This window comes from Staurois parvus, unplaced genomic scaffold (assembly GCF_062004578.1).
Source record: "Staurois parvus isolate SC_StPar_1 unplaced genomic scaffold, SC_StPar_1.0 ptg001071l, whole genome shotgun sequence".
Classification (NCBI taxonomy): domain Eukaryota; kingdom Metazoa; phylum Chordata; class Amphibia; order Anura; family Ranidae; genus Staurois; species Staurois parvus.
Window position 1 is genome coordinate 67,958 of NW_028318867.1, and position 25,126 is coordinate 93,083.

The following is a 25,126-nucleotide window of genomic DNA, read 5'->3' on the forward strand; positions in this document are numbered from 1 at the left end:
TAAAAAAAAAAAGACAAAAACAAAATGTGCACTATTGTTTCTGGGCTGTACTCCGGGTACAAACACATAACATACACATAGATGGTGTCGCTGCGATCATCAGGAGCTGGAGAATTTATTTTGGATTGTTCTTTGGTGGTAGGTTATGGTAGTAACAAGAAACACACAGCTAAAAAAAAGAAAAAGATTTTTTTTTTTTCTATTTTGGGCCAGTTTTCCTTTGCTAATATAAAAAATCAGAAGATATCCATTACCATTTACCACCAAATGAAAGCCCAATTTGTCCTGAAAAAATCAAGGTATAATCCACCTGAATGTATAAAGTAGTTGTGATGATATGGACGGTTTTATTTTCACATATCAACAGGTGATAATAAAATTGCAAAATTGTGCTTAGGCATTTAGATTTGTTTTACCCTTAGGCGTGAAGGAGTTAAATAAGATTGGGCTAAAAGGGCCTTTAAAAAAAGAAGAAGGGAGTTGCTGTGTGCTTTAAAAAAAGCTCTACCATTTTGATGCGAGTTCTCACTATATATATATAAAAATAGTATATTCAGTCTTACAACCCAAGTGTGCCAGATGGCATAATCAGTCTCCGAACTCGAGTGCAGTTAGGTGATGTTATCAGATATATGTTTTCATGTTAAGTGCAGCATGCTGTGTAATGTAAGGCTTCCAGGTATCTATTAACTCTTGTAGAAATCATAGTGCCCCCCCCCCCCTCGACAATTCCCTCATCTACTTTTCTCTCCAGAAGGATGGCGCCATCTTTGTTCAAGGCATCATCTGGAGTCATCATCTACTTCCTGAACTGAGATGCTGGCTCAGAGATGACACAATTACAGGGGTGGACTGACAACTCATGGGGCCCCCGAGCAATAGGGGATCATGGGGCCCCTGTGTCCTTGCCCACACTCAAAAAAGCCTATGAAAAAGGTACCAGGGGCATCTCATGGGGCCCCCTACTGATCCCAGGCCCTCGGGCAGTGCCCAAGTTTCCAAATGGTCAGTCCGCCCCTGATGTTGATACAAGAGTAACACATGGGCAATGGTGGCCACACATGGTTAACAAATGGGCAATACATGGGGACAAATAGGCATTGGTGGGAATTAAAGAGTAATTTGTGGTAACAAAGACAGTAGTGGCAATACGAAAATAAAAAGTGCAGCGCTTAAAAAAAAATATAATAAAATAAATAATGTCCATATAAATAATAATGATCAATAAATATAATCAATATATAAATAGTCCATAGGTGACAATCCGTGCACATATATTGTAAGCTGTAGCGATACTTCAGTGCTGGTGCTCTGTAACAGTGGGGTAAGAATACACACTCACCAGATGCGTAATGGTAATACGCATTAAATCAATCAAACAGAGGTCCCCTTTAAGGAAATGGATTGAGCCAGGTCAAGGACTATCCTCCCTCTGGGTGGTGTGTGGTACGTCAGGTACTCCTGGGTAGTAAGGGATCCAATCAGCCAGAGGTCCCCTTTAAGGGATGGATGGGTGTAGCAGCCTGTGTGACAGAAACTCCCTCCTCTGGATACTGTAGTGGATCGGGTGGGCTCTATAAATCAATAGCTCCACATGGGAGACATAGAAAAGTGCCCAGAGTGTAGTAGGTAGTAATAAATGAATTTATTCCAGAAATAGCATTCCAAATAGTTAAAATGACACAGCAATAAAAACGGACTGACCGTCCATAAGTAAGATGGCCGCCGGACCTTCATGAGGCTCCGGCAGAGTGGCGTCATGTATTGTCTCTCCCTTACGCGTTTCGTGCCAAGGATGCCAAACTAGTGGCAATACGATGCAATGGTGGAGATACACAGGCAACAGTTGGGCATGGGTGCCGATGTTGCATCTCCAACGCCCTTACTTATACACCACATATTCCAACTTGAGGGCCCCCCTAGCATCTCCCTTTGGAATAGTAACTCTGGCATGACTAATCTTTCAACCAAATAGTATGCAGACTAGACCCGGCAACCCAGTGTCATGATAATCATATCAGAGTCACTCTCGTGACAACATTGTTCTGCATCTCTCCAGACTACTTACCAATGCCTTGCACTACTTATGACATCATTGACTTTGCGACCCTACCCTAAGCCCCTCCCCTTTCCTACATCCAATCCCCTTTCCCCAACAACCCACCCATCTGAATACAGCCACTCCCACTGTCAGGCTGATACGACTTTGAAAGGCTCTCAGGCACTATGGATGAGATTTCTGATTTGCGTCACTCTCTTCTGCTGGTTATTCATGTCAGCATTTGGAAAAAAAGGGAGTAAATCCATTCTGCCGCCTTTTTAAATTACTTTCTGTTTAACAAACATTTTCACTGCCGGGGGATAGAAAAAAATAACACATCTACATCAAAAGTAAAGTAAAACAACATTGTTGGAGCAGAGCTGCAGGTCAGGCGAGGGTTTGATAATGAGCAGTTTAGTGACAGGTGTGCGTCTCTGGGTAGAGACACGTGAGAAAGCGTTGGGGGGGGGAGGGGGTCGGTACGCGGCGCGGATAATAACGCGGCCTGTTTATATAACACAAACTGCAGCTCTAACTGGCAGGATGAAAGGGCTCAGTCCCCAGGCTCCGGCTCTTCTGACTGTCAGGCGGGATGCTGTGTGAGTGATGCTTCGTCTAGCGCTGTCTCACCACTATGAATTATTAACATGTATTTCCAGCGCATACGACGTCTTCTTCACCTGGGCTCTGCGGGCGATGTGAGCAGGAATAGTCAACACCCGTCCAATATATTTATTAACTGTAAGGAGGCACCAGCACATCAAAGGACCAATATAGGGTTGTATGGGGTTAATACATAGTGACAGTGCTGGGGCCCACCACTGCGTAAAAAGAGGTAAACGGCGCACAAGATTCTCAAGGGTGCAGATTAAGAGGTTCCAGAATGACTGTTATGATCAGAGAAAATTGGATTTTTGGTCTTGTCATTCCCGGATTGGGTTCTGGAATCCAGAGGCTTCAAAGAGGACTGGGAGGGAAGACGCTTCTAACTTTTGTGTTCATGATTTACCCCGTGCATTGCAGGTTCTGGAATCCAGAGGCTTCAGAGAGCTCTGAGAGCGAAGATGTCTCTAACCTTTGTGTTCAGGATTTACCCCGTGCATTGTGGGTTCTGGAATACAAAGGCTTCAAAGAGCTCTGGGAAGGAAGACACCTCTAACCTTGGTGTTCAGGATTTACCCCGTGCATTGTGGGTTCTGGAATACAAAGGCTTCAAAGGGCTCTAGGAAGGAAGACACCTCTAACCTTGGTGTTCAGGATTTACCCCGTGCATTGCTGGTTCTGGAATACAAAGGCTTCAAAGGGCTCAGGGAGGGAAGACACCTCTAACCTTGGTGTTCAGGATTTACCCCATGCATTGTGGGTTCTGGAATACGAAGGCTTCAAAGGGCTCAGGGAAGGAAGACACCTCTAACCTTGGTGTTCAGGATTTACCCCGTGCATTGCTGGTTCTGGAATACGAAGGCTTCAAAGGGCTCTGGAAAGGAAGACACCTCTAACCTTGGTGTTCAGGATTTACCCCGTGAATTGTGGGTTCTGGAATACGAAGGCTTCAAAGGGCTCAGGGAAGGAAGACACCTCTAACCTTGGTGTTCAGGATTTACCCCGTGAATTGTGGGTTCTGGAATACGAAGGCTTCAAAGGGCTCTAGGAAGGAAGACACCTCTAACCTTGGTGTTCAGGATTTACCCCGTGAATTGTGGGTTCTGGAATACGAAGGCTTCAAAGGGCTCAGGGAAGGAAGACACCTCTAACCTTGGTGTTCAGGATTTACCCCGTGCATTGTGGGTTCTGGAATACAAAGGCTTCAAAGGGCTCAGGGAGGGAAGACACCTCTAACCTTGGTGTTCAGGATTTACCCCGTGAATTGTGGGTTCTGGAATACGAAGGCTTCAAAGGGCTCTAGGAAGGAAGACACCTCTAACCTTGGTGTTCAGGATTTACCCCGTGAATTGTGGGTTCTGGAATACGAAGGCTTCAAAGGGCTCAGGGAAGGAAGACACCTCTAACCTTGGTGTTCAGGATTTACCCCGTGCATTGTGGGTTCTGGAATACAAAGGCTTCAAAGGGCTCAGGGAGGGAAGACACCTCTAACCTTGGTGTTCAGGATTTACCCCGTACATTGTGGGTTCTGGAATATGAAGGCTTCAAAGGGCTCTGGGAAGGAAGACACCTCTAGCCTTGGTGTTCAGGATTTACCCCGTGCATTGTGGGTTCTGGAATACAAAGGCTTCAAAGGGCTCAGGGAAGGAAGACACCTCTAACCTTGGTGTTCACGATTTACCCCGTGCATTGTGGATTCTGGAATCCAGAGTCTTCAGAGAGCTCTGAGAGTGAAGATACCTCTAAACTTTGTGTTCAGGATTTACCCAGTGCATTGTGGGTTCTGGAATACAAAGGCTTCAAAGGGCTCAGGGAGGGAAGACACCTCTAACCTTGGTGTTCAGGATTTACCCGTGCATTGTGGGTTCTGGAATACAAAGGCTTCAAAGGGCTCTGGGAAGGAAGACACCTCTAACCTTGGTGTTCAGGATTTACCCCATACATTGTGGGTTCTGGAATATGAAGGCTTCAAAGGGCTCTGGGAGAGAAGATGCCTCTAACCTTCTGTGTGCAGGTTTTACATGAGACCAGCAGGCTGTGTGTGTATTAGTGCTCAGCTGTTGTAAACAAGGGGCTGACAGTAATTCAGGATCCATCCAGGAGACAGGTGGTCACCTTGACCGAAGGGCCAGAGCAGTAGGGAGCTGCAAAAAAAAGAGCGGAGGGAGCAGCAAGAAAGGTACAGAGGTCGCACATGAGAAAATTGGGTTTTGTTTTCTCCAGGTTTTGTTATTCCTGGATTGGGTTCTGGCGTCCACAGGCTTCAAAGAGCTTTGGGAGGGAAGAAGCCTGTAACGTTGTGTCCAGATTTTACCAGAGCCCAGCAGGCTGTGGGTGTGCAGGGGTGCACAGCTGTTATAAACAAGAGGCTGTCGGTAATTCAGGGCTGCACCCGAGAGGTAGGAGGACCCCTGCGGAAAGGTGTAGGCTCTTTCCTCCAGGTTTTGTTGTTCCTGGTTTGGGTTCTGGAGTCCAGAGGCTTCAAAGAGCTTTGGGAGCATTTAACCTTGTGTTCAGATTTTACCAGAGCCCAGCAGGCTGTGGGTGTGCAGGGGTGCAGAGCTGTTATAAACAAGGGGCTGACAGTAATTCAGGACTCCACCCAGGAGACAGGCGGTCCTCTGCCCAAAGGCCAAGGTGTGGGCCAGAACAGCAGGGAGCTGCAAAAAAAAAGCTGCGAGAAAGATGCAGAGGATGCACATGACCAAATTTAGACCCTTATTTGGTCCTTGGGGCATTATTCCTCCCACTTGTACAAGAAACTGTTCCTCCTACTGACACCTACAGTGGGACACTATTCCTTCCACTGACACCTACAATGGGGCACTATTCCTTCCACTGACACCAATGATGGGGCACTATTCCTCCCACTGACACCAATGATGGGACACTATTCCTCCCACTGACACCAATGATGGGGCACTATTCCTTCCACTGACACCTACAATGGGGCACTATTCCTTCCACTGACACCAATGATGGGGGCACTATTCCTTCCACTGACACCAATGATGGGGCACTATTCCTCCCACTGACACCAATGATGGGGCACTATTCCTCCCACTGACACCAATGATGGGGCACTATTCCTCCCACTGACACCAATGATGGGGCACTATTCCTTCCACTGACACCAATGATGGGGGCACTATTCCTCCCACTGACACCAATGATGGGGCACTATTCCTTCCACTGACACCTACAAAGGGGCACTATTCCTTCCACTGACACCTACAATGGGGCACTATTCTTTCCACTGACACCTACAATGGGGCACTATTCCTTCCACTGACACCAATGATGGGGCACTATTCCTTCCACTGATACCAACGATGGGGCACTATTCCTTCCACTGACACCAATGATGGGGCACTATTCCTCCCACTGACACCAATGATGGGGCACTATTCCTTCCACTGACACCTACAAAGGGGCACTATTCCTTCCACTGACACCTACAATGGGGCACTATTCTTTCCACTGACACCTACAATGGGGCACTATTCCTTCCACTGACACCAATGATGGGGCACTATTCCTTCCACTGACATCTACAAAGGGGCACTATTCCTTCCACTGACACCTACAATGGGGCACTATTCTTTCCACTGACACCTACAATGGGGCACTATTCCTTCCACTGACACCAATGATGGGGCACTATTCCTTCCACTGACACCTACAATGGGGCGCTATTCCTCCTACTGACACCTACAATGGGGCGCTATTCCTTCCACTGACACCTATAAAGGGGCACTATTCCTTCCACTGACACCTACAATGGGGCGCTATTCCTCCTACTGACACCTACAATGGGGCACTATTCCTTCCACTGACACCTACAATGGGGCACTATTCCTTCCACTGACACCTACAATGAGGCACTATTCCTTCCACTGACACCTATGATGGGGGACTATTCCTTCCACTGACACCTACAATGGGGCACTATTTCTTCCACTGACACCTACAACGGGGCACTGTCACGCTTACCCCAAAGCAGGTGGTCAGGCTCTATAACTGGCTTCTGTGTACTTCACCTATAGCAGCCCCCTTTCCCAATACCCTATTGGTACTCGGTTGCCCCCAGGATTTATACAGAATGCTATAATGTCTGGCTACCATGCCAGGGCAAACGCAAACTGAGCACAGCAAACAGGTACCTATGGTTGGCAGACAGGCAGAGTGATTCAATGACAGTCCAGGTACAAGGCAGGCAAGGTTCAGGATGTTCCGGGTCAGATCTGTAGTCAAAATTCAGGCTTCAGAGTGTGGTCGGTATGCGATCCGAGGTCGTCAATGAGGGAATCCAGACTAGCAGGATAGGCAGACAAACAGGGAGTTTGGAGCACGTGATACAAATGCAGTATCACAAGTATAAGACTGCAGGCTTGGCTGGCTTAAATCAGGTTTGGTCTCCATCCAGAAACTGGTCATATCAATCACCTTGCAGGTAGACAGACAGGGAGAATCTATCACAAACACCAATGATGGGGCACTACTCCTCCCACTGACACCAATGATGGGGCACTATTCCATCCACTGACACCAATGATGGGGCACTATTCCTCCCACTGACACCAATGATGAGGCACTATTCCTTCAACTGACAGCAATGACAGGGCACTATTCCTCCCACTGACACCAATGATGGGGCACTATTCCTCCCACTGACACCAATGATGGGGCACTATTCCACCCACTGATACCAATGATGGGACACTATTCCTCCCACTGATACCAATGATGGGGCACTATTCCTTCCACTGACACCAATGATGGGGCATGATTCCTCCCACTGACACCAATGATGTGGCACTATTCCTCCCACTGACACCAATGATGGGGCACTATTCCTCCCACTGGCACTAACAATGGGGTACTATTCCTTCCACTGACACCAATGATGGGACACTATTCCTCCCACTGACACCAATGATGGGTCACTATTCCTCCCACTGACACCAATGATGGGACACTATTCCTCCCACTGACACCCATGATGGGACACTATTCCTCTCACTGACACCAATGATGGGGCACTATTCCTCCCACTGACACCAATGATGGGGCACTATTCCTCCCACTGACACCCATGATGGGACATTGTCCCTCCCACTGACACCAATGATGGGACACTATTCCCCCACTGACACCCATCATGGGACATTGTCCCTCCCACTGACACCAATGATGGGACACTATTCCTCCCACTGACACCCATGATGGGACATTGTCCCTCCCACTGACACCTTTCTGTGCACACCATTACGCTTGCTTTCCCACAACGCACACGTGTGAATGTAGCCTAACACTCGGTGTCACTGTTCCGCAGCCCATTCCTGGTTTTCCTGACCTCCCGATAAATGGAACAATGTAACCACAACCCTTTGTAATACCGTCAGAAGTAAATGTATTATTAGTATCATTTGTGCGCCGCGCCGGCTGGGAGGTGAAGTGTCTCCTTTATTGGCTGAACACTCCGCCAGTACAATGTCCCATTAGATCCGTCTTCTCCTCTTCACAATCGGCCCTAATTGTGGCCCTTTCAGCGCTTTCTATCATTTCCCCGGGAGGAGCTCGGTCGCATCAATTCTCCCATTATAATATCACAGGGAGATGGGATCAATGGCGGGCGATGGAGCCGAAGCAGGACCACGTCGGAGGAGACACGCCTCGTCATTAGGCCCAGGAAATCGTTCTATTTAGTGATGTCCCTTTTATACGGAGGAGATCGATGACACCTGATGGAGAAGGCGGTTAGCCGTAATTATGGAGCTCATTCCAAATGAACGCCTTTGTGATCACAAGGAGACGATCGCTTCATTTCCGCAGAGACCCCACCTTGTGATGGGGAGCTTATCAGAGTCTCTCCCACAGAAACTTCCAGCAAAACGGAAGAGTAGCTGAAGTCCAAACTTGTTTATTTCTTTATTTGGTGGGGGGGTGAGAAACCTGCCCCCCCCACTCCCAGTGTGTACCCAGCTAAGGGGGGACTCTGATGTAAAGAGGTCACTGAGGGGGACCCTGATGTGAGGGGGACTCTGATTGGGACCTTGAAGTAGGGGAGACTCCAATGGGGACTCTGAAGTAAGGGAGGGAATCTGATGGGGACCCTGAAGTAAGAGGGGACTCCAATGGGGATCCTGATGTAAGAGAAACTCTGATGAGGACCCTAAAGTAAGAGGGGAATCCGTTGGGGACCTTGAAGTAAGGGGCGACTCTGATGGGGACCCTGATGTAAGGGGAACTCTGATGAGGACCCTAAAGTAAAAGGGTATTCCAATGGGGACCCTGAAGCAAGGGAGGGGATCTGATAAAGACTCTAAAGTAAGGAGGAACTCTGATGTAAAGTAAGGGGGGACTCTGATGGGACCCTCAAGTAAGGGAGACTCTGATGGGGACCCTGAAGTAGGGGAGACTCCAATGGGGAATCTGAAGTAAGGGAGGGGATTTGATGGGGACCCTGAATTAGGGGAGACTCTGATGAGGACCCTTAAGCAAGGGAGGACTTTGATAGGGACCCTTATGTAAGGAGGGGGGGGGGGACGTAAGGTGGACATGATGTAATGGAGGACTCTGGGGGACATGGGGAACATGAAGTAATGGGGAACTCTGGAGGACATGGGGACATGATGTAATCGGGGACTCTGGGGGACATGATGTAATGGGGAACTCTGGGGGACTATGGCGGACATGATGTAATGGGGGACTCTGGTGGACATGATGTAATGGGGGACATGGGGGACATGATGTAATCGGGGACTCTGGGGGACATGATGTAATGGGGAACTCTGGGGGACTATGGCGGACATGATGTAATGGAGGACTCTGGTGGACATGATGTAATGGGGGACATGGGGGACATGATGTAATGGGGGACTCTGGGGGACATAATGTAATGGGGGACATGATGTAATGGGGGACTCTGGGGGACATGATGTAATGTGGGACTCTGGGGGACATGATGTAATGTGGGACTCTGGGGGACATGATGTAATGGGGGACTCTGATGTGAGCAGAGAATCATAAGGTGGACTCAGATATAATGTGGGACTCCTAGGGAAGACTCTTGTGTATGGGGGGGGCTTTACTTTGTTTTATTGAAGTCCTTTCTCATTGGTCCGTCACACTGATCCAAGTAAAACATATTTATATAATTATTATTGATTTCTTCCTGTCATTGTGTGAATGACCCCCCCCCTTCCCCCATACCATGGACTGACCCCCCCCATATCATGTACTGACCCCCCCCATATCATGTACTGATCCCCCCCCCCCATATCATGTACTGATCCCCTCCTCCTTCTGTTTGCAGCGCCGGCTCAGGCTCAGATCATCCATGGCAGTCAGGCCTGTGTGGACAATAATGACAATGTGAGTGAGCGAGTCTACACCATCCGAGAGGGCGACACGCTGGTGCTGCAGTGCCTGGTCAGCGGACATCCCCGACCGCAGGTACCATCCTCATCCGCAGGCTTCATCCTCATCCAATCATAGACCTTCCACGGCAATGCATTCTCAGGTCGTTGAGGTTCATTACGTGACCATCAAGATTCGGATAAAACTTTCCTTGTTCAGGAATTCGGATGTATCTGAATGTAACGAATCCCAAATAATTATAACACAACAAATTATACGAATTTGAAAAAGAATTAGAAAAAAAAATGTATTCAAATTTGAAAGTGCATTCGAATTGGAAATGGAAACATATTGTAATAAAGACGGTAATGTATACATGTGAAATAAGATGATGATTCCTACTTAGGCTGCTGTATAGAATAGGATAGAAGAGAATAGAATAGAATAAAACAGAACAAAAAAAAAGAATAAAACTGAATAGAATAATATTGAATGGAAAATAAAAGAATAAAATAGGATATAAAGGAATAGAATAGAACAGAATAGAATAAAACAGAATAGAATAATATTGAATGGAAAATAAGATATAAAGGAATAAAATATATATATTTTTAATAAGAAGCGTGTCCTACTTACCTGCTCTGTGCTGTAGTTTTGCACACAGCTGCTCCCAATCCTCTTCTGTTTGGGTCCCCTCCCGGCGCTCCAGGCTCCTCCCCATTAGGCAGGGCCGTCTTGATAGCATCATGGGCCCCTGGGCAAAGTAATGCACTGGGGCCCCTACCAGCCTGCCCCAATTTTCGCTCCTACTCTCAAGAACTAAAGTATAAATAGTTGATGGAATTAAACATCGATTTCTTAGTACTTTCAATAAAATTGATTTTAATTAATAATAAAACGTGCCATAAATCAAAGGCTAATCAACACAAAGGGGGGGGGGGGCAGAAGGGCACAGTACAGGGAGGAGGCAGAAGGGCACAGTACATGGGGGGGAGGCAGAAGGGCACAGTACAGGGAGGAGGCAGAAGGGCACAGTACAGGGGGGAGGCAGAAGGGCAAAGTACAGGGGGGGGGGAGGCAGAAGAGCACAGTACAGGGGGGAGGCAGAAGAGCACGGTGCAGGGGGGAGGCAGAAGAGCACAGTACAGGGGGGAGGCAAAAGGGCACAGTACAGGGGGGAGGCAGAGGGGCACAGTACAGGGGAGGGAGGCAGAAGGACACAGTACAGGGGGGAGGCAGATGGGCACAGTACAGGGAGGGGGCAGGGGGGCACAGTACAGGGGGGAGGCAGAGGGGCACAGTACAGGGGGGAGGCAAAAGGGCACAGTACAGAGGGAGGCAGAAGGGCACAGTACAGGGGGGGAGGCAGAAGGGCACAGTATGGGGGGAGGCAGAAGGGCACAGTATGGGGGGAGGCAGAAGGGCACAGTATGGGGGGAGGCAGTACAGGGGGGGAGGCAGAAGGGCACAGTACTGGGGGAGGCAGAAGGGCACAGTACAGGGGGGAGGCAGAAGGGCACAGTACTGGGGGAGGCAGAAGGGCACAGTATGGGGGAGGCAGAAGGGCACAGTATGGGGGGAGGCAGAAGGGCACAGTACAGGGGTAGGCAGAAGGGCACAGTACTGGGGGGAGGCAGAAGGGCACAGTACAGGGGTAGGCAGAAGGGCACAGTACTGGGGGGAGGCAGAAGGGCACAGTACAGGGGGGAGGCAGAAGGGCACAGTACAGGGGTAGGCAGAAGGGCACAGTACAGGGGTAGGCAGAAGGGCACAGTACAGGGGGGAGGCAGAAGGGCACAGTACAGGGGTAGGCAGAAGGGCACAGTACTGGGGGGAGGCAGAAGGGCACAGTACAGGGGTAGGCAGAAGGGCACAGTACAGGGGTAGGCAGAAGGACACAGTACTGGGGGGAGGCAGAAGGGCACAGTACAGGGGGGAGGCAGAAGGGCACAGTACGGGGGTAGGCAGAAGGGCACAGTACAGGGGGAGGCAGAAGGGCACAGTACTGGGGGAGGCAGAAGGGCACAGTACAGGGGTAGGCAGAAGGGCACAGTACTGGGGGAGGCAGAAGGGCACAGTACAGGGGGAGGCAGAAGGGCACAGTACTGGGGGAGGCAGAAGGGCACAGTACTGGGGGAGGCAGAAGGGCACAGTACTGGGGGGAGGCAGAAGGGCACAGTACAGGGGTAGGCAGAAGGGCACAGTACTGGGGGGAGGCAGAAGGGCACAGTACAGGGGTAGGCAGAAGGGCACAGTACTGGGGGGAGGCAGAAGGGCACAGTACAGGGGTAGGCAGAAGGGCACAGTACTGGGGGAGGCAGAAGGGCACAGTACTGGGGGGAGGCAGAAGGGCACAGTACAGGGGGGAGGCAGAAGGGCACAGTACTGGGGGAGGCAGAAGGGCACAGTACAGGGGGAGGCAGAAGGGCACAGTATGGGGGGAGGCAGAAGGGCACAGTGCAGGGAGAGGCAGAAGGGCACAGTACAGGGGTAGGCAGAAGGGCACAGTACTGGGGGAGGCAGAAGGGCACAGTACTGGGGGGAGGCAGAAGGGCCCAGTACAGGGGGGAGGCAGAAGGGCACAGTACAGGGGGGAGGCAGAAGGGCACAGTACTGGGGGAGGCAGAAGGGCACAGTACTGGGGGAGGCAGAAGGGCACAGTACAGGGGGGAGGCAGAAGGGCACAGTACAGGGAGGAGGCAGAAGGGCACAGTACTGGGGGGAGGCAGAAGGGCACAGTACTGGGGGGAGGCAGAAGGGCACAGTACAGGGAGGAGGCAGAAGGGCACAGTACAGGGGGGAGGCAGAAGGGCACAGTACAGGGGGGAGGCAGAAGGGCACAGTACAGGGGGGAGGCAGAAGGGCACAGTACTGGGGGGAGGCAGAAGGGCACAGTACAGGGAGGAGGCAGAAGGGCACAGTACAGGGAGGAGGCAGAAGGGCACAGTACAGGGGGGAGGCAGAAGGGCACAGTACTGGGGGGAGGCAGAAGGGCACAGTACAGGGGGGAGGCAGAAGGGCACAGTACTGGGGGGAGGCAGAAGGGCACAGTACAGGGAGGAGGCAGAAGGGCACAGTACAGGGAGGAGGCAGAAGGGCACAGTACAGGGGGAGGCATCGGAGGGGGCTCAGCTGAAGATTGTGAGGGGGGGGGGGTGCACAAAGAATATTTCTTAGCATACATAAAGGTAACAAACCTTGAGTCTTTAGAACCTCTTTAGAAAATAAAAGAACAGAATAAAATCGAAGAGAATAGAATAAAAAAAAGAATAGAATAGAAATAACAAGAATAGATGAGAATAGAATGAATATAGCCATCTTGTGAATCTCGAATCGATGTAAAAAAATAACGAAACAAATCCGAATATGAAAAACATATTCCAAAAAACGAATCGTTCGAAGATAACGAATGTTAACGAACAAAATGATTAACTTAACGAATGAATCTGAAATGAAAGCCGTTTTTCTGTTGTCCACATCTCCGGTCTTTGCCATGACCAACTGCCCATTTAGACTGGATAAGGGAGAAGAAAAGGTCATGTGATCTTTCCTGGACCCAGGGGTGGACTGACCATTGGAGTACTCGGGCACTGCCCGAGGGCCCGGGGTCAGTAGGGGGCCCCATGAGATGCCCCTGGTACCTTTCATAGGCTTTTTTGGGTGTGGTTTGAGTGTGGGCGAGGACACAGGGGCCCCATGATCCCCTATTGCCCGAGGGCCCATGAGTTGTCAGTCCGCCCCTGCCTGAACCGCCCGATGGACCTCTTCCTGGACCAAAGGCTTCCACGGCTCCTTGGCAGCACTGGGGTCCTTGGTTTAGTAACATACAGAGCTTGGACTCCAAAGACTTCACATGATCTCCCTGTGATTGGACATTATTACCTTTCTATTATCTCCCACAACCTCAGAATGTTCTGGAAGGTTCAAGTGGCTCCTGACAAAGTTGGGTCCAGAGTGTGTGTTTGTGGTGTGGACAGTAGAGTGTCAGCTCCTCTGGTACAGAGACTGATGTGACTGGCTCAGTGTTCTCTGTACAGCACTGGGCAGGGGCGGACTGACAACTCATGGGGCCCCCGGGCAATAGGGCATCATGGGGCCCCTGTGTCCTCACCCACACTCAAACCACACCCAAAAAAGCCTATGAAAGGTACCAGGGACATCTCATGGGGTCTCCTACTGACCCCGGGCCCTCGGGCAGTGCCCGAGAACCCCAATGGTCAGTCCGCCCCTGGCACTGGTTATATGTCAGAGCTATGGAAATGAATAATAATATGTGGGGGAGGGGACATTAGAGCGTAAGCTACTCTGGTACAGAGACTGATGTGACTGTGGGGGAGGGGTCATTAGAGTGTAAGCTCCTCTGGTACATAGACTGATGTGACTGTGGGGGTGGGGACATTAGAGTGTAAGCTCCTCTGGTGCAGAGACTGATGTGACTGTGGGGGGAGGAGACATTAGAGTGTAAGCTCCTCTGGTGCAGAGACTGATGTGACTGTGGGGGAGGGGACATTAGAGTGTAAGCTCCTCTGGTGCAGAGACTGATGTGACTTTGGGGGAGGAGACATTAGAGTGTAAGCTCCTCTGGTACAGAGACTGATGTGACTGTGGGGGGAGGGGACATTAGAGTGTAAGCTCCTCTGGTGCAGAGACTGATGTGACTGTGGGTGAGGGGACATTAGAGTGTAAGCTCCTGTGGTGCAGAGACTGATGTGACTGTGGGGGAGGGGACATTAGAGTGTAAGCTCCTGTGGTGCAGAGACTGATGTGACTGTGGGGGGGGGACACATTAGAGTGTAAGCTCCTCTGGTGCAGAGACTGATGTGACTGTGGGGGAGGGGACATTAGAGTGTAAGCTCCTGTGGTGCAGAGACAGATGGGAACCTTCTGTATTTTGGTGCTGTAGGAATGCACAAGAAAATAAATAAAGGGTCGATATGCATTTCATTTAATGGAGAGCTCTTTCTCTTGGTTTTTTCCAGGTGCGGTGGACAAAGACAGCAGGCAGCGCCTCGGAGAAGTTCCAGGAGACCTCCATCTACAACGAGACCCTGCGCATAGAGAAGGTTCAGAGGATGCAGGGTGGTCGATACTATTGTAAAGCCGACAATGGGGTTGGGGTCCCGGCCATCAAGTCCATTCGAGTAGATGTGCAGTGTAAGTCATTTTAAAGGCTGCCCAGAAATTCCCACAGTTCTATTGTGTGGTCAGATCTCCCGGAACCTCGTCAGGCCCCAACGTGATGGGCGGCTTGTCCTGTAGAGCAAAGGAAAGGGGAGGGATGGGTGGTAGACTTGGTAGCTTCCAAACCACTGATCAGCGTGAGAGAGACCTTCCTGTCTATAGACCAGATAACTCTAATCCCATGGAACGTAGTTTGATGAGCAGAATAATACGATTAGTTCCCGTCTGGTCACTTGGGGCCAAGGAATGCCATGGCTAATTGAGTTATTGAACCTTGTGTCCTTGTGATCGGCCAAGCATGATAAAGTGGCTCAATGTGCTTCCTAAGGAGGACATAAATACCAATCCAATAGAAGGTCCACCAGTCAAGCTAATTTATTGTTGTTGTAGCTTCTTTCTAGTCTCCACCAAATGTTGGAATTTTCTCTGGTAGCTTAGCCATATTGGTCACCACCATACTGGTCACCCTCATATTGGTCACCCCCATATTGGTCACCTCCATATTGGTCACCACCATATTGGTCACCCTCATATTGGCCATCCCATATTGGTCACCTCCATATTGGTCACCACCATATTGGTCACCCTCATATTGGCCATCCCATATTGGTCAAAACCATATTGGCCATCCACCATATTGGTCACCCTCATATTGGTCGCCCCCATATTGGTCACCCTCATATTGGTCACCACCATATTGGTCGCCCCTATATTGATCACCAAAATATAGGTCACTCCCATATTGGTCACCACCATATTGGTCACCCCCATATTGGCCATCCCATATTGGTCACCTCCATATTGGTCACCACCATATTGGTCACCCTCATATTGGCCATCCCATATTGGTCAAAACTATATTGGCCATCCTCATATTGGTCACCCCCATATTGGTCACCCCCATATTGGTCACCCTCATATTTGTCACCACCATATTGCTCACCCCCATATTGGTCACCACCATATTGGTCACCCCATATTTGTCACCACCATATTGGTCACCCTCATATTTGTCACCACCATATTGGTCACCACCATGTTGGTCACCCCCGTATTGGTCACCCTCATATTTGTCACCACCATATTGGTCACCACCATGTTGGTCACCCCTATATTGGTCACCACCATATTGGTCACCCTCATATTTGTCACCACCATGTTGGTCACCACCATATTGGTCACCACCATATTGGTCACCCTCATATTGGTCACCACCATATTGGTCACCCTCATTTCTCACCACCATGTTGGTAACCCCCATATTGGTTACCACCATATTGGTCACCCTCATTTCTCACTACCATATTGGTCACCCCCATATTGGTCACCCTCATATTGGTCACCACCATATTGGTCATCCTCATATTTGTCACCACCATATTGCTCACTACCATATTGGTCACCCTCATTTCTCACCCCCATATTGGTCACCCTCATATTGTTCACCACCATATTAGACCACAATGTAAACTTTATTAACCTATTTACTATAAAGGATTGGGATCCAGAATTCCACGTTCTAATTCCCTGAGTTCTCCAGTTGACCGGATGCTTCCAATGGGGAACACCTTAATGACATAGACCTGTTTAGCTCCTCAAACCTTCTGGTTCCTTTGCTCTCTCAGTTCACGCCAGTTGCTCGTCAGGTTGGGTCCCGAAATGTTCACCGTTAAAGCACTAACTGTCCGTTTTCTGCTTTAACAATTCACATTTAGAACTATGGGTGAATGGAGCGGACTGTGGCCTTGTCATACTAACATCTACTCTTCACATGGACTTGGTAACATGAAGCTCCTGGTGGTGACATCTCAGAGGGCTTTGTGCTGCTGCTTGTAAAAGCTGATCTTCCACCATTGTTCTGAGGAGCAACGCTGACCAGGAACATGAACCTGCCAGAAGCTAGGATCCTTCTGATGACCTGACCTAGGCTAGATCGACTTCTAAGCAGGGGCCGACTGACAACTCATGGGGCCCCCGGGCAATAGGGGATCCTTGCCCAAACTCTATCTAGGCTAGATCGACTTCTAAGCAGGGGCGGACTGACAACTCATGGGGACCTCGGGCAATAGGGGATCCTTGCCCAAACTCAAAAAAGCCTATGAAAAAAGTACCAGGGGCATCTCATGGGGCCCCCTACTGACCCCGGGCCCTCGGGCAGTGCCCAAGTTTCCAAATGGTCAGTCCGCCCCTTTTTCTAAGAGCTCAGATAATATATAATGAACAAAGACCCTTCCACAGTAAATCCAACCTCCGGCCTTCCCTTCAGTCTTGCCCGGTTGTACCGGCATCTCTCCTGGACTGAAGTGGCTTATACCGGCCATACATGGGTCGAAATTCGACCGATTTTTCATCCAAAAATTGGACCTAAGAATAATCGGCCGATTTTTGCTGTATTAGTGGGTCAATGGCACCGGCCGATTTTCGTGGTTCCTCCCCTTTTCGGTGATCGGGCATGTTGGAAAATTCGTGAAAAACAACCGATTTTCGACTCAATGATGGGCAAATCGTACGATCGTTTTTCCAAAAAGAATATGTGCATGAGCCGCGACCTGGAAGGAACGGAAGTTTTGCCTGTTATATGGGGTGATATGACTGGGGAACTTTATGACTTGGTCGGCCGATTTTCAAAATCATTGATGGCTCCATCGGATTACCGAGCGAACAACGTTTTTGATTTTTGGATGAAAAAACGTTCAGAATTTGACCCATGTATGGCCTGCCTTACTCTGATTTCACCGCACGCTGTGAGCTTCTCACAATGTACATTAGAAGCTGCAGCAAGTCAGAGAGAGCTCCGCCTCATTTCCTGGCTGGAGGACTTCAACCATCGCGTAGCTTTTTTCCTTCTAACCTGTCTGCCCTTGGCCCCGCCCCTTTTCATTCATTGGATTTCGGTTCTTTCGGCTCATGTAACATGTCGGTTACCTATGTAGATGCAGCCTGCGTAGGACCGCCCATCCTCCAGACTGATATCTACATCTGCATTGCATAGAGGAGCACAGAGAGCAGATCTGCTGCCATGCATTCAGTTAGCCCAAGGCCCTCCAAACGGGTTTTTTTTAAACAAACACTTTAGAGGGGCCAGACTGGGGTCACTGGGAGTAGAAAATGTCCTGCCTTGGTGAACCCATCATTGGGTGTCAATGAGAGGAATAGTGCCCCACCATTGGTGTCAGTGGGAGGAATGGAGCCCCATCATTGGTGTCAGTGGGAGGAATAGTGCCCCATCATTGGTGTCAGTGGGAGGAATAGTGCCCCATCATTGGTGTCAGTGGGAGGAATAGTGTCCCATCATTGGTATCAGTGGGAGGAATAGTGCCCCATCATTGGTATCAGTGGGAGGAATAGTGCCCCATCATTGGTGTCAGTGGGAGGAATAGTGTCCCATCATTGGTATCAGTGGGAGGAATAGTGCCCCATCATTGGTGTCAGTGGGAGGAATAGTGCCCCATCATTGGTGTCAGTGGGAGGAATAGTGCCCCATCATTGGTGTCAGTGGGAGGAATAGTGCCCCATCATTGGTGTCAGTGGGAGGAATAGTGCCCCATCATTGGTGTCAGTGGGAGGAATAGTGCCCCATCATTGGTGTCAGTGGGAGGAATAGTGCCCCATCATTGGTGTCAGTGGGAGGAATAGTGGCCCATCATTGGTGTCAGTGGGAGGAATAGTGTCCCATCATTGGTATCAGTGGGAGGAATAGTGCCCAATCATTGGTGTCAGTGGGAGGAATAGTGCCCCATCATTGGTGTCAGTGGGGGGAATAGTGCCCCATCATTGGTGTCAGTGGGAGGAATAGTGCCCCATCATTGGTGTCAGTGGGAGGAATAGTGGCCCATCATTGGTGTCAGTGGGAGGGATGTGGCCCCATCATTGGTGTCAGTGGGAGGGATGTGGCCCCATCATTGGTGTCAGTGGGAGGAATAGTGTTCCAAGGGCTGCACTTGGGATGTACCGTATTGGTGGACATGCGATGACGGACAATTAGTCACATGCTTTGCCATGCATTCCCGCAATGCGTTGGTGTGGATGGGCCCTGACACCCGGGTCACATCGATTCATTTGCAGCGAAGTCGCAGGATTTCAGACTCGGATGGTATTCCGACTTGAGGTGCGATTTGCAAGACATCAAGCCTAGAAGTCGGAACCTCACCGATACGACTGCTTTCATTGCAAACAATGTGTGCGACTCGCCATGCGATCTCCGAGTCGCACAACATGGCAAATCGCATGCCACGTCACTCCCGGGGTCTGAACGAATAATAAACGTTCTGCGCCAACACGGCGACAACATATCTCTGCCGCCAATCGCACGAGCGAAATATTAAGCGTCCCGAGAAATGCTCAGCAGTTGCTGCGACTCGCATGTATCTGTTGACTCGGTGCTCCCGGAACACGAGGGTGGATTTTGTGTCTAGCAAGATGCGTGGCTGGCGAGGTGGCGGAGACGCGGGGGATCTCTTTAGCGCGGTGCCAGCTGCCTCGGCATATTTGATTGCCTCGTGATCGCACGGCTCAGCGACACCTTGTTGAGATGAGATGTGGAACAGGAGCCGTGGGGGGGGGGGGTTGCAGAGGTACGGCGATGCGAAGCCATCTGTCCCCGCGGATAATGTGCAGCTTCCAGAAAATGTCACATCTCGTCGCCATCCATGCAGATCTTTTGCGCGCCTCCCTCCCCCTCCCGCGGTCCCCCCCCCCCCCTGTCTCCTGGCACGCCGGGCCCTCACCGCTTCCAAATTTCCATCGCCAAGCTGGACTTCCACCTGACAGTCCCACCAATGTCGTGTCTGAACGCCACCGTCTCGTTATCCTTCGCCGGCTGATTTGATTGGACCTCCCCGGGACGCCGCCGCGCTTTAATTCAGCGTCTTTCTTCTCCGTAAAGTGAATGTCGTTTTGCGTGGGGGGGGGGAAATCACTGCGGTCCGCGGAACGTATACAGCTGGACTCCGGCACAGGGACGGACTGACAACTCATGGGGCCCCCGGGAAATAGGGGATCATGGGGCCCATGACTGGAAATGGCTGCAGGCCGCGGAACGTCTACAGCTGGACTCCGGCACAGGGGCGGACTGACAACTCATGGGGCCCCCGGGCAATAGGGGATCATGGGGCCCCTGTGTCCTCGCCCACACTCAAAGCACACCCAAAAAAGCCTATAAAAGGTACCAGGGGCATTTCATGGGGCCCCCTACTGACCCCGGGAAATAGGGGATCATGGGATGGGGCCCATGACTGGAAATCGCTGCAGGCTGCGGAACGTCTACAGCTGGACTCCGGCACAGGGATGGACTGACAACTCATGAGGCCCCTGGGCAATAGGGGATCATGGGGCCCCTGTGTCCTCGCTCACACTCAAAGCACACCCAAAAAAGCCTATAAAAGGTACCAGGGGCATTTCATGGGGCCCCCTACTGACCCCGGGAAATAGGGGATCATGGGATGGGGCCCATGACTGGAAATCGCTGCAGGCTGCGGAACGTCTACAGCTGGACTCCGGCACAGGGATGGACTGACAACTCATGGGGCCCCTGGGCAATAGGGGATCATGGGGCCCCTGTGTCCTCGCTCACACTCAATGCACACCCAAAAAAGCCTATAAAAGGGGCATTTCATGGGGCCCCCTACTGACCCCGGGCCCTCGGACAGTGAATGGTCAATCCGCCCCTGCTCCGGCATTCATCTCCCGGACCCGGTGGGACGGCGAGGGAAGTCATTATACTTCGGGAGGATTTGGCTTTCGGGCTGCAAAGTCCAGAAGAAAGCGACTCCCCACCCCGAACTCCTGGCGCCGGCGAAACGCACGTTTTTATTTTTTTTGCACGTTTCCATGCCGCGCGGCCTCAAACGTGCTGACGAAGCTCCTGAACCTTTTTGGGCATTGGGCTTCACTTGTACTTTTTTTATCCACGTGTTTTGGCGCAGTTTCCACATTTTGACGCACGCAAAAAATAGGCATCTGCTGGATGCCATTTGGGGTGAAATTAAGAATGAATGGCGCCGCAGAAGCGGTGTGCCTTTTTCGCGTGTTCAGTGAATGCTCGCAAATACACAATGTTTAGCACGTTTGCTGGACGCTAATCCTCGGTTCACGTTTGTACGGATTTCTGTGCGTTTTCTAGTTCGCAGAAACGCACTGCAGTCCATTTAACACGAATTCCTAGGAATCTAGTTCACATCTGTGCGTTTTCAGCCGGTGCGTTGTTTTCTTTTTTCTGGAGGGGGCAGGAACTTTTTTCATTCGGCAGATTGAGTTTTTTGGGGGCAATAGACTTTGATGGAAACGCACCAAAAACGCAAATGTTGCGTTTTTTATGCTTTTTTTGATTTTTTTTTTTCTAAGTATAAGGATCGGTTCCCACCATAGAACACAGTTCAGATGCGTTCTGGATATGTTTCTGAATGCGCGTTTTTTGGCACAATCTGGTTAGTTTTTGATGCTTTTTTTTACGCGTTTCCGGTCCGTTTTTGATACTTTCCAGTTAATTTTTTCTCTCTCTTTTTCTTTAATTTAAATAGGGACATGTGTGCTTTTGGTGCGTCTTTGATGCATTCTACCGCGTTCCAGTACATTTTTGTGCAGGAAAAATGCAGTTCTATTTTTTTTTTCTGCATCCGGAACGCACTGGAACTGCAAGCGCTGATGGGAACTATGGCATTGACAACCATATCTCCTACTTTCTGTGCGTTTTGCATGCAGAAAAAACTGTCCCTAACAGTTTGGTTCATGTAGTGGGACTTTGGATGGGTGTGACTTGGATGAGACTTTGATGTTACTTTAGATGGGTGTGACTTGGTGGCGACTTTGATGCGACTTAGGATGAGTGTGACTTGGATGTTACTTTGATGTGACTTTGGATGGGTGTGACTTGGATGCGACTTTGTTGTTACTTTGGATGGGTGTGACTTGGGTGCAACTTTGATGCGACTGTGGCTTTGATGCGACTTAGGATGGGTGTGACTTGGATGCAACTTTGATGTGACTTTAGATGGGTGTGATTTGGATGTGACTTTGATGTGACTTTGGATGGGTGTGACTTGGATGCGACTTTAATACGACTGTGGCTTTGATGCGACTTAGGATAGGTGTGACTTGGATGTGACTTTGATGTGACTTTAGATGGGTGTGACTTGGATGTGCCTTTGTTGTGACTTTGGATGGGTGTGACTTGGATGCGACTTTGATACGACTGTGGCTTTGATGCGACTTAGGATAGGTGTGACTTGCATGTGACTTTGATGTGACTTTAGATGGGTGTGACTTGGATGTGCCTTTGTTGTGACTTTGGATGGGTGTGACTTGGATGCGACTTTGATACGACTGTGGCTTTGATGGAACTTAGGATGGGTGTGACTTGGATGCCACTTTGATGTGACTTTAGATGGGTGTGATTTGCATGTGACTTTGATGTGACTTTAGATGGGTGTGATTTGCATGTGACTTTGATGTGACTTTGGATGGGTGTGACTTGGATGCGACTTTGATATGACTGTGGCTTTGATGCGACTTAGGATGGGTGTGACTTGGATGTGACTTTGATGCGACTTAGGATGGGTGTGACTTTGATGCGACTTAGGATGGGTGTGACTTGGATGTGACTATGATGAGATGTTGGATGAGCGTGACTTTGATGCGACTTTCGATTGATGTGACTTGGATACGACCTTGATGCAACTTTACACTCTCTGGCACTTACTTTTTTTCCTGCGGCAGACTAAGTCACATCAAAATCACATCCAAGTAGCACCCATCCAAATTCGGATCAAAATCGCATCCAAGTCACACCCGTCCAAAGTCACACCCATCACACCCGTCCATACAGGTGCAATTTGCAAATTGAAATCGCATCTGAAATCACATCTAACGAATGTCAATGTCAGTGACTTAAACACATGAGATTTGCTGCAGTGTGATTTCTAAAGTAGTATGGCATGCAAATCGCATGCAAAGTCACACCCAATGCGACCAGGGTCTTAGTGCCTGGTTATACTGGTGCGATTTCAGATGCAATTTGCAAGTTGAAATCGCATCTGAAATCACATCTAATTGCACAACTTTAAATCGGTTACTTACACATGATGTGGGGGGGGGGGGGTGGAGGGGTGACAGGCAAAAATGCATGGAAATGCACAGGCGGATCCGCACACACTGTGGCATGAACCTAAACCCTGCAGTGTGCAGCTGGTCAGGTGATGTCAGTGATCCTCCCTCTGCTGCACTGCGGTATGTCACGTGACTCTGTTCTGTCCTGTGAGCCCAGGCCGGCGTGATGACGCAACTCTTAGGGGCGGGTCCACGATATGTATTTATCTGACAGGTCCACTTTGGCTCTCCAGCATCACATTTATGAGGATGGACCCTTTCCAGCATTCCTAATGAACACACTTGTGGTGGTACGGGAAGACTAGTTTTGGAAGAAGTACCCCCCCCCTCCCACCACACCCCCCACCCCCACTTCCATTGATAGTGGTCCATGTTCTGCAGGTTCTGGTTCCTATCAGCCGCTCTGATCCGGGAAGATCAGCCTTTTACATCTGAAATATTCTTTGTGTGTCCAGGGAGGGTCCGCTCATCAGACTAAAAGGGGTCAGAGGTGGGTGGGGGGCGAGGATGGGGGGGGGGGCTGACTCACCAAAGAGGATTATTCACTTAAATTAGAGTGACAAAAAAAAGGATGACAAGCCGAGTGTTAGAGGACGACGTTCCATCGATCACTTCCACCGATCGATCACCTCCATCCTTCTGATTCGTTCCTTTTCTTGTCTGATTACTGGAACTTCTCTACAAGAATTCTCACACCAAAACAAGACAATCGTTTTCCCCACAAACCGACTTCTATTGATACATTGTATACAGTGTGTGATCAGAGGGGGGATACATTGTATACAGAGCATGATCACAGGGGGGATACATTGTATACAGAGCGTGATCAGAGGGGGGATACATTGTATACAGAGCGTGATCAGAGGGGGGATACATTGTATACAGAGCGTGATCACAGGGGGGATACATTGTATACAGAGCGTGATCACAGGGGGGATACATTGTATACAGAGCGTGATCACAGGGGGGATACATTGTATACAGAGCGTGATCAGAGGGAGGATACATTGTATACAGAGCGTGATCAGAGGGGGGATACATTGTATACAGAGCGTGATCACAGGGGGGATACATTGTATACAGAGCGTGATCACAGGGGGGATACATTGTATACAGAGCGTGATCACAGGGGGGATACATTGTATACAGAGCGTGATCAGAGGGAGGATACATTGTATACAGAGCATGATCAGAGGGGGGATACATTGTATACAGAGCGTGATCAGAGGGGGGATACATTGTATACAGTGCGTGATCACAGGGGGGATACATTGTATACAGAGCGTGATCACAGGGGGGATACATTGTATACAGAACGTGATCGGAGGGGGGATACATTGTATACAAAGCGTGATCGGAGGGGGGATACATTGTATACAGAGCGTGACCGGAGGGGGGATACATTGTATACAGAGCGTGACCGGAGGGGGGATACATTGTATACAGAGCGTGATTGGAGGGGGGATACATTGTATACAGTGTGTGATCAGAGGGAGGATACATTGTATACAGAGCGTGACCGGAGGGGGGATACATTGTATACAGAGCGTGACCGGAGGGGGGATACATTGTATACAGAGCGTGACCGGAGGGGGGATACATTGTATACAGAGCGTGATTGGAGGGGGGATACATTGTATACAGTGTGTGATCAGAGGGAGGATACATTGTATACAGAGCGTGATCACAGGGGGGATACATTGTATACAGAGCGTGACCGGAGGGGTGATACATTGTATACAGAGCGTGATCACAGGGGGGATACATTGTATACAGAGCGTGATCGGAGGGGGGATACATTGTATACAGAGTGTGATCACAGGGGGGATACATTGT

At 49.9% G+C, this 25,126-nt stretch overlaps 1 protein-coding gene across 1 annotated transcript in view; it reads left to right on the forward strand.

Annotated features, from left to right (window-relative positions):
• Positions 1 to 1,352: 1,352 nt before the first annotated feature.
• MDGA1 (MAM domain containing glycosylphosphatidylinositol anchor 1) overlaps positions 1,353 to 25,126 on the forward strand; it is a 245,798-nt gene continuing 222,024 nt past the window's right edge. The window contains exons 1-4 of the mRNA XM_089658457.1: positions 1,353 to 1,446; positions 3,065 to 3,145; positions 9,963 to 10,102; positions 14,986 to 15,160. Of these exons, the coding sequence (XP_089514583.1) occupies positions 1,353 to 1,446; positions 3,065 to 3,145; positions 9,963 to 10,102; positions 14,986 to 15,160 (490 nt within the window). The remainder of the gene's footprint in view (positions 1,447 to 3,064; positions 3,146 to 9,962; positions 10,103 to 14,985; positions 15,161 to 25,126) is intronic.